Source organism: Quercus lobata, chromosome 3 (genome assembly GCF_001633185.2).
Source record: "Quercus lobata isolate SW786 chromosome 3, ValleyOak3.0 Primary Assembly, whole genome shotgun sequence".
NCBI classification, from domain to species: domain Eukaryota; kingdom Viridiplantae; phylum Streptophyta; class Magnoliopsida; order Fagales; family Fagaceae; genus Quercus; species Quercus lobata.
The window spans coordinates 35911926-35922037 of record NC_044906.1 but is presented as its reverse complement, the minus strand read 5'-3'; the positions used below and the strand labels follow the sequence as shown (position 1 = coordinate 35922037).

General features: G+C 38.7%; 1 protein-coding gene across 1 annotated transcript; it reads left to right on the top strand.

Moving 5' to 3' along the window:
- Positions 1–4364: 4364 nt before the first annotated feature.
- On the top strand, positions 4365–9901 carry LOC115981596 (E3 ubiquitin protein ligase RIE1-like). Its single transcript, XM_031103869.1, has 5 exons — positions 4365–5127; positions 7246–7365; positions 7826–7958; positions 8046–8204; positions 9363–9901. Exons 1-5 carry the CDS (start codon positions 4589–4591, stop codon positions 9522–9524), a joined length of 1113 nt encoding a protein of 370 aa, XP_030959729.1. The 5' UTR covers positions 4365–4588; the 3' UTR covers positions 9525–9901.
- Positions 9902–10112: the final 211 nt, after the last annotated feature.

Here is a 10112-nt window from a genome sequence, read left to right as displayed (position 1 = left end):
AAACTACAAGTTTTGGACAGAACCAAGGCCTTGTATGGTCCTCGGACTCAAGCCTCTGGGGAAACCAACTACTTAGAAGAAAAACTACAAGTTTTGGACAGAACCAAGGCCTTGTATGGTCCTCGGACTCAAGCCTCTGGGGAAACCAACTACTTAGAAGAAAAACTACAAGTTTTGGACAGAACCAAGGCCTTGTATGGTCCTCGGACTCAAGCCTCTGGGGAAACCAACTACTTAGAAGAAAACTACAAGTTTTGGACAGAACCAAGGCCTTGTATGGTCCTCCTCGGACTCAAGCCTCTGGGGAAACCAACTACTTAGAAAAAAGCTACAAGTTTTGGACAGAACCAAGGCCTTGTATGGTCCTCGGACTCAAGCCTCTGGGGAAACCAACTACTTAGAAGAAAAACTACAAGTTTTGGACAGAACCAAGGTCTTGTATGGTCCTCGGACTCAAGCCTCTGGGGAAACCAACTACTTAGAAGGAAAACTACAAGTTTTGGACAGAACCAAGGCCTTATATGGTCCTCGGACTCAAGCCTCTGGGGAAACCAACTACTTAGAAGGAAAACTACAAGTTTTGGACAGAACCAGGGCCTTGTACGGTCCTCGGACTCAAGCCTCTGGGGAAACCAACTACCTAGAGGAGACAATATGGGGTTTGGACACAACCTGGACGTTATATGGCCCTTAGAACCTACCCCGGGGAAGAGTTCCCCATTGATAGTTGGGCCAATCCCTAGACTGCATGGATTCCCCAGTCTACCCTCGGATCCTCAATACCAAGGGGACTGATGCAATATAAGGCCATACGTTGTCAAAAACACAGTCAAAGTCCCTCACTGCTCGGCTACCCTCTCGGATGAATTACTTAGAGCTTATCGTTCTCGGATGGTCGCCTCGCATGCATTATGAAGCGCTCAGCCGTTATCTTGGTTAGTTTCAGGAGTTTAATCTACTGGAAATTATCATTATTATACTTGATAATGTCAATAAGTTCAAACTAGTAGGATTTTGTTTTAAGTTTTTTCCTGCTCTAAGCATTATTAAAGGAAAATACACATGTAATATTCATACACAAAGCAGTTGTTGCAGAAAAGAAAAGTATTTGAGAATAAGCAAATCCATTTTCTTATTAAGACAAAGAAACAGTACAGCGTACAATGAAAGAGCTTAAATAAGCTTGTACTGAAACTAACTACACAAGCGAAAAGAAAAGATACAAGGGAATGAAGAAAAAGCCGAAGAAGAGGTGCATAGAAGAGACGTGCTGCTGCTCCAAAATTTTGTCTAAGGAAGCCATTCCTCAATACTTTTACATGCCTACAACTCAGGCAGTAAAAGAGCCCAACTTCGGGCTTGCACCGTTGAAGAAAAGGTGCAGAGAGCCCGACTTCGGGCTAGCGCCGCAGAAGAAAAGGTGCAGGGAACCCAACTTGAGGCTAGCACCGTTGAAGAAAAGGTGCAGGGAGCCAGAAGTTGATGAGCCTCCACGTAACCACGCCTGCGATTGAGCAGACGGTGCTGATGGTGGAAAACCGTACTTTTGACGCACCAAGAATCTGGTGCGACCAGTACCTGCTTCGGATTTTGACTGAAAGAGGGAGAAATACCATTTCCCCCTTGCCAAGATGGAAGATTATCTTGAACCTGTGCCTCCCCTGTCCAGACCACGCCACCTTGAGTCTTGGAAGCACTCGGCGCCTCTGTGGCGAATGTAGTTCCTTTGCACCTTTCCGTGTCTCAAACATATGGCACAAAGAGTGGATAGCACTGAGCATGAAAACTGTGATTGTAGCTGGAGGATTATGATTTTGAAGAGAACCGAAGGGTTTGTATGTAAGGAGAATAACCTCCTATCCTACTTATATAAAGGGTAAGGTGGTGGCATTCAATTCATGCAGCTTTCCAAGGAATGCTACGGACAAGGAAGAGTTGGCTCAATTTCCAACGCCATTCGCAACCGTAGGATCTGAAGATCCTCGTGAAGGCGCGCCTCGAGTATTGAAGCGTCAAAGGACTCCACGTGAGTGGGTAAAGGAGTGCCTCTTAATTTGGCACGCCTCCCATGTAAATGGAAAAACACAGATATTAGTAGAGTACAGAATCTGAGCAAGCTATAATGTAGGCCCAACATTACCAAAACCCTCCTCCCCAACTAAAAAGTCAGGCAGCAGGATTTTGAGGGGCTATTGTGGGGTCAGAGAATTCGCGGCCCAGGTCCACTCTACATTAGGGCCCAAAGCCCAAGCCGAGGAGAGCATTCGCCGAGGACGCATAATGAAATCCCAAAAGGAGCATAAGGATATTGCCGAGAACGACCTCATGCTGAGCACCTCACGAAATGCCTGAAGAAAGGGGCAAACTCAGTGTAGGGGCAGGGCAAGGGAAAAGCTGCCAACATCATAATACAAAACCCTGTATCTGACAAGCCCATACTCTATACCACACCCTTTAACTTTCCCAACGACCCCTAACCACTCTAGGTATGGGTTGACAGGACAGGTCTGCACCCCATAAAGTAAAACTTACACGTGGACTCTAAAGGGGGAGACGAACACTAGTATAAAAGGGTAAACCCCCCAGAAGAAAAGGGGGCCTGCAAAAAGGGAGAAAATGAAGGATACAAGGCTCCTCGGACGCCGTCCGAGGACTTAAGTCTTACAACCCGTACTAATGGAGGGCTTAGCTAGTCAAACCAAGCCCGCCCATATAAGAGCTTTCATAAAAGCCATGATTAAACCGCCGACCTGTGCCCAAGGTCATGCCTTTCAAGCCCACTCTCTACAAATCATATTGTTGGGGCCCTTTGCATACGAGCCCAACGTCATTCACGGGTCGTTACAAATCGTGTCCCTACAGAACCCATTCTATTTGTTATCCAACTTATTTTAGACCAGTTTTTCAATCCACTCTCTACAAATTCATTGTTTTAGGCCTTTTGGACCTGTGTCTATCTATCTTTTGGGCTCGGGAGCAAAATCTAGTCCTTACAAAAGCCTATGCAAATTTTTAGTAGGATTTATATAAATCAATCTTTTTTCTAATAATAAATTTTTTATTTTAGATATATAAAATAACATAAATGATTTATATTTACAAACTAAATTAAACTAAGATACATTAGAGTTAGACAAAAAATGAACAGTTCCACAAAAAAAAGAAAAAAAGAAAAGAAAAAAGAAGAGAGCCGCATTAAAAACTATCTTAAAACTATTTAGTTACAAGAATTGATTTTTTTTATTATAATTATTGATATGCTAGTATTTAGGCGTATGCTAAATAATAACTAGCTTGTAATCTTGTGTATATGCATGGATACACTTAAAAATATACAATAAGATGTATAATATAATTCATATATATATATATATATATATAATTTAAATACTATTGATAGTCATTTTTATATTTTGTTAACTCTTTAGAAAATTTTGTAAGGATATTATTAGGTATAAAATGTAAATTGTCCATGTTATTTATTTATTTATTATTGTGAAGCACTTTTTTTTTTTTTTTTCGATTTATTTACTTTAGAGTCAATGGTTTTTGTACTTAATACTCACTTGGATGAATATTTATGATGTGGTCTCACATTTGATTCTAAAATTAAGAAATAAAACTCTTCAAGAATAAATAATTTAGGACACATGACGCAAAATTGGAACTCTAATTTGAATTTTTTTTTTTGAGAGAGTTTCAATTAATAGCGTCTGCTCCTAATGATAGCTCATTATCATCAGACCAAGACACCAATCAGTTTTTGGTATAGGCGGGGATTGAACCCCAGATCTCTTATACAACCATCAGGGATTTTACCAATTGAGCTAACTGGAACTCACAATTTGGAATTCTAATTTGAGTTTCTCCCAACTTCACTTATTATTATTATATATATATATATATATATATTACTTTTTATCATTAGATTAATATATTAATTGATTTTTGGTATGCACACCTATTACATTCACTTAATAATAATTGCCCTTTTTCATTTGATCTTGATAAAATTATATAAAACCCACGAAAATTTAATTATAAAAAATAAAAAATTATTTTATTTTATACTAGTAAGAAATATATTATGCCGTTTATTTTTTTTATTTTTTATTTTTTACAGTAATAAAAATATTGGTTTCCGACAAATAAAAAGATTAGCAGCATTCATTATGTACGTTAAAAAGAGAAGTTACTTTATTACCGTAAAAAAGAGACTGATGTTAGGACATGTTGCTCTCTACCTTGTCCAGTTACACACGTTAATTTTTACCGCCAAAGAATAGAAGAAAAAACCCAACCGGCGAGTCAAGCGACCAAACAACGTAAACAAACTCCCAAATCCCCATTTTTAGTTTTTAATCATCTCTCTCTATCTTCTCTCTCTTCCATCTACCGTTCAACATCAACACATAAATGAAAACGCCTCTTCTCTCTCTCTCTCTCTATCTCACTTTCAAATTGTAGAGAATTTAGACAAACAATTCAAATACCCATACTTCTCTACACACTTCACTTCAGTTATGCTTCTACCCTTCTCTCTCTACCACCACTACTACTGGTCCCACCTCTCTTTCTCTCTCTAGCCATGTCATCGCAATCCTCCTCCACCTCCACCACCACCGCCACCACCGCGCCTGAGCAACAAGCTCCACTCCTCCACCCCCGCCAAGGCAGCTCCGACACCGCAACCACCCGCCCCACCACTCTGGCCTTGCTCCTGGGCCGCGCCTCAGGCCGGCGGGGCCCGTCCATGCTGGTGAGGGAGACGGCGGCGAGGCAGCTGGAGGAGCGCCGGGCCGACTGGGGGTACTCGAAGCCCGTGGTGGCTCTGGACATCATGTGGAACGTGGCGTTCGTGGTGGTCTCGGTGGCCATGCTGTTGTGGACTCTAGACGAGAAGCCGAACACGCCGATTCGGCTCTGGATCTGCGGCTACGCGCTGCAGTGCGGGGTGCATGTGGGGCTGGTTTGGATCGAGTACCGGAGGAGGAACCCGCGGAGGTCGGCGTCGAGAGTTAGGGTTGCCGGGGACGAGGAGAGTCAGCAGGCGGTGGAGGTTAGGAGAGAAGAAGGGAATGATAGCGAGGACGAAGACGACAACGGCGGTTTTGCGCCCCGGTCTAGGTGAGTTCTTGTTGTTTGGATTTTTGTTTATAGTTTGGGTTTTGGGTTTTGTGTTTGGCGTTGAATTTTGAAGTTTAGGAGTGTGTGTTTGTTTGTGAAGATTGAGGAACATTTTAAAGCCTTGAATTTCCTAAAACGAGTACTCAAATTTTGATGCTAGAATAGAAATTCTACTACCTTATGAATACAATACACTCTAAATAGAGTGTCACTATAAGATAATTTGTGTAGATAATGGGCTTGTGAAGATTGAAATTTGATATTCTGAATGCATTTTAAGGATCTTTCTATAATTGACTTGTCGAAAAACAAAATTAAGGATCTTTCTATAAGTAGTTCTGTACGTTGATATACTTATATAAAAAAAGAGAGTGTACGTTGATATTAGTTTTAATGTATGATAAAAAATATTAGGGTTCCATTTGTTACTGTTTATGGACTCAAGTTGGCACAGCCCATATGTTAGTCTTTTTCTTCCCTTCCTCAAATTCTTTACTATCTAGATCACACAAAGTCCATTATGAGCAATAAGAAAAGGATTCTTAGAAAAAGACATATTGTGTCAACTGTCTAGTGATAAAGAGATTTCAAAAGGGAGAGAGGAAGGGGGGGGGGGGGGGGGGGGTGTGTTCTTGTAGTCATAGAAGAGCTTTTATGCAGTTTGGTTCATGGAAACGCCAAACAATGAGACATCCGTGAGAAACAATATGCTCACGCCCATACGCCCAAACTGTTTCAAATTGACATAGCCTTAACCCAACATTGTCATGTGTCCAATTTTGGGGTTACGGGCAATGAGTTAAAAATTAAAATAACCTCTTGTGAAATAGGAGCAGGTTCACTCTCCTACTTAACCTGGGGGATTGGGTTATGACCTTATGGGCAAATCAAAATTATTAATAATGCCCTGTTGGCTAAATGGCTTTGGGAGTGTGCAACAGAAAGGTGCCATTTATGAAAGCAGATAGTTGAGATGAAGTATGGGCTGGATGTGATGGGATTAGTGTTGTTCTGCCAGAATCAAAGTTATGTATGGGATGTGCATGTGGAAGAGTTTCAGAAGCAGTTGGGAGGAATTTTCTGGTTAAGTTCATTATAAGGGATGGTATTTGTGTTAGTTTTGGCATGACTAGTGGTGTGGGGAGGCTCCATTGAGAACTTTGTTTCTAAAACTTTTTCTATATTGCATTGGATTGAGATGAAATTTTGATGTTTTTATGGTGCATTCCAATCGTACCTTTCACTGAACCCCGGGGTCTGTTAGGGCAGTGCAGGGTTGCGAATTAGAATCACTGTATTTTTTTTTTTTTTGCTAGATCTATGGCACTTTCTGGGAAAGCCTAATGTTGTGATGATAGAATGGATTGATCATAGTGGAAGAGTCATAAATTTGAGGTTAGAACTTACTTTCAAGCACCAAGTGGAAGATTGGATTGTGGATTTCCTTGGAAAATCATTTGGCAGATAAAAGAACCTAAAAATTGGCTGTCTTTGGTCAGTTATTGGCATTGGTCAAGACTCAAACAGCAAATAGTTGCAGAAATAATTTTTTTTTTTTTTTTTTTTAATTTTATATTGGTGTCGTGTGTAAAGTCAGTGATGAGACATAGGACCGTCGTTTATTGCATTTTCTTATCGGTGAGGAACTTTGATGATTCTCTTTTTTCTTTTTCTATGCTTTTCTTTTTTCTGTTTACATGTTTTATGTATGAGATTACTTACCAAAATAGGTAAGTGGTTGTGGAAATGTTGACTTGTTAGGGAGAGTGTTTTGGTGCATCTAGGTAGCATGCTTTGGAATGCAGTTCCCTTATGTCCAATGTGATACATTTGGAGAGAAAGAAATGTTTAAACCTCTGAAGGCATCAAGTTGTCAATGGCTATGTTGAAATGCTGTTCTTGCCAGACCATGCTATAACATTAACTTTTATATTCCTTCATGCTTCCTGTCTCATCTGCAATTACGTCTTTATTATATGCTTTTCTTTTCTTTCTTTTTTTTTGTTTTTTTGGGGGGGGGGGGGCTGTTAATATCATTATTATATGCTGATTCAGCAACTTTTCCTGGGAGATTTATGAGATATTGGCCACTTACTGATTTTATCATGAATGGCTTAGTGCTGTTAAACGTTGTGAATCGGTGAATACGATGGCATCATTTCTTTGGTGGATAGTTGGCTTTTATTGGGTTGTCTCTGGTGGAGATATACTTCTGCGAGATGCTCCACGTTTGTACTGGTATGTTTTAACCACTCTTGAATGCCCTTTATTTATTTCTATATGTTACATGTTATATTATTTTGAGACGCGCACACACATACACACACACATATAGTTTTCCTTTTTTACTTTTACCTTCATGTAAGGTGGGAAGAGGGAGGAGTTTATAGATTTGCTAAGTTTCTGGAATTTTTTGTATGAGTCACCAGATCATATTTACATGGATCTTGATCTACTTTTGTCCCTTTTGATATTTAAAATTTTGTTTCAATTTGTATAAAGCAAGCTTGCTGTCACAATGACAATTATCTTGTCATTGTAAATTCGATTCTTCTATGTCTATTATCACAATAGAACCACAATTCTTTCAGATAGATTGTAGATCCAATTGCCTCTCTCTCTCTCTCTCTCATGATCACAATGCAGTATTTTTTTGCAGAAAATAATTTTAGGGATCTCTGGTTCTGAATTTTTGCAGGTTGGCTGTGGTGTTTCTGGCATTCGATGTCTTCTTTGCCATATTTTGTATTGTTTTGGCATGTTTGATTGGGATTGCTCTCTGTTGCTGCTTGCCATGCATAATTGCCATTCTTTATGCTGTTGCAGGACAGGTACAAAGAAAGAATTAGTTACTATGACTAAATATGTGAAACATGTTCTTTCAACTGCTTAGTGTTGTTTCTTCTGTGACAAAATAGGAAGGAGCATCAGAAGCAGATCTTAGCATCCTTCCAAAATACAGATTTCGAGCATTGAGCAATGAGGCAAAGCCTAATGGGGGAGCAGGGTCAATGGTTCCTGTGGAAACGAGTAGTGGATACTTGGCAATTGAACGTATACTTCTACCTGAGGACGCGGTATGCTTTTGTTCTTTGTTTTTCGTCTTTTGATAAGTGATCTGGTATTCCATTGATTTATAATGAAAAGGCTAATCATTTCACAATTTTATTACCTATTTTGTGGGACTTTATCTTTATTTATGAAAAATTCTGCCCATTTTGGTTTTAAAGTGATGACCCATTCTTCTGTATTTTCTGTTGGATATGTATGCAAGCACATATGGTGTCGATTTGGCATTGCTATAGGAAGTAGGGCTTGTAGAGATTTAGTAGTAGAGCTTTTGCAATATAGAGCTTTAACTGAAAAGCTCTTAGCATTTTGAGTGTTTGACAAATTACAGTAAATGTTGGTTCTATTTATCTTAACTAGTAAAGTTACTTGTCCTCAAATAAGGGACATGGGTTCAAATCCCACCTACATCAAAAACTAATTGGTGTCTTCGCCTGAAAAGAAAGAGCAATCACCATGGAGCAGATGCCATAGGTTCAAATCTATCATTTGTATCCTTTAAAAAATTACAGTGAATAGTTTTTTAATGTTAAGGTTTTATAGATCATGAATAGTGAATTGTAGAGTTTTTTTCTTAAAAGTTCTTATTAACAAAAAAAAAAAGTTTTTTTCTTAAAAGTTGCAAATTTCAGATTTAGCATTAAAAGCTGTTAAAGACCCTCTTAAAGAAATCTTCTAAAAGAGCTTTAAGGCTATTAAATTACTTTTTCTGGACATGCCCAAAATCTTTTGCACATGTGCATATGAACATGGGTGCACAATGAATGGAAATAATTATTGCTCAAAGATTTGGTGAGGGAGTTGTTTTCCCCACTTTTTTTGCTTAACTGTATTTTATTGGAACCATCTCATTTTGGATTTTGAAATGCTTCATTTGACCATTGTTGAGACATTTCTGCTGAGTAGCATGAAGCAAGGCACATGTTAGGACTTGGATGTTGGTCATGTAGGATGGATCCTCATTTTTGTGCCAATCATGTTCATGGATTGACTTGCTTGTGACTTGCAAGAGTCTCAATCTGTATGGAGTAATTTGTAGAAAAATCTTTAGGACTAGCAAATCAATGAGATTTACTAGGAACTACCTATTGGAAGTAGTTAAAATTCCTAACATATTTACAATTTTCCTGAAGATTTTGGTTCTGACTTTCCTCTTGTTTATCCAGGAATGTTGTATATGTCTCAGCTCATATGAGGATGGAGCAGAGCTCCATACTCTTCCCTGCAACCATCATTTCCATTCTACATGCATTGTGAAGTGGCTTAAGATGAATGCAACATGTCCACTCTGCAAGTACAACATTCTCAAGGGAAGTGAACAGGTATAAAGGAAAAAAATAGGAACCCCCAATGTCTGGGTTCATCTACCCACAATTTGTTTGTTTGTATGTACAGAAAATTGAGGCAGAAAGAGGAAAGCTTCTCCTAATATTTATTGACAATTACTTACAGCAACTTGTCAATTGAGCCTCATTTTCTGTTTTACGGCCATTTGGAGTTGCCCTTTTACTCTTCATGCCTTTGTATGACTTGTTAATTATGCGTATGCAAAAATGGAGCAATTGATATGCTGGTTTTACGTAGATGCTTCTTTTTCTTTTCTTTTTTCCTGGTTTTGTAGTATATAGAAAATGATTGCTTGTAATATGTACCTTTTACCTCTGTGATTTTGGGAATTATATATAGATGATTGGATTATTTCACTTTTTTGTTTTGTTCCAAATTTAGTTATTTATTATTGTGGCAATTTATACCCTGTATGTACATATCAAAATATATACCTTGTATGTACCTGATTGAAAAGGATAGATTATTAGAGAATTTTGAGAGGGATGGCAAACTTTTCTCTGTACTGGGGATAATATGTTGTTGTTAGTTGTGATGACTTGTGTTTCTGCTGAATAAAACTGAAAAGA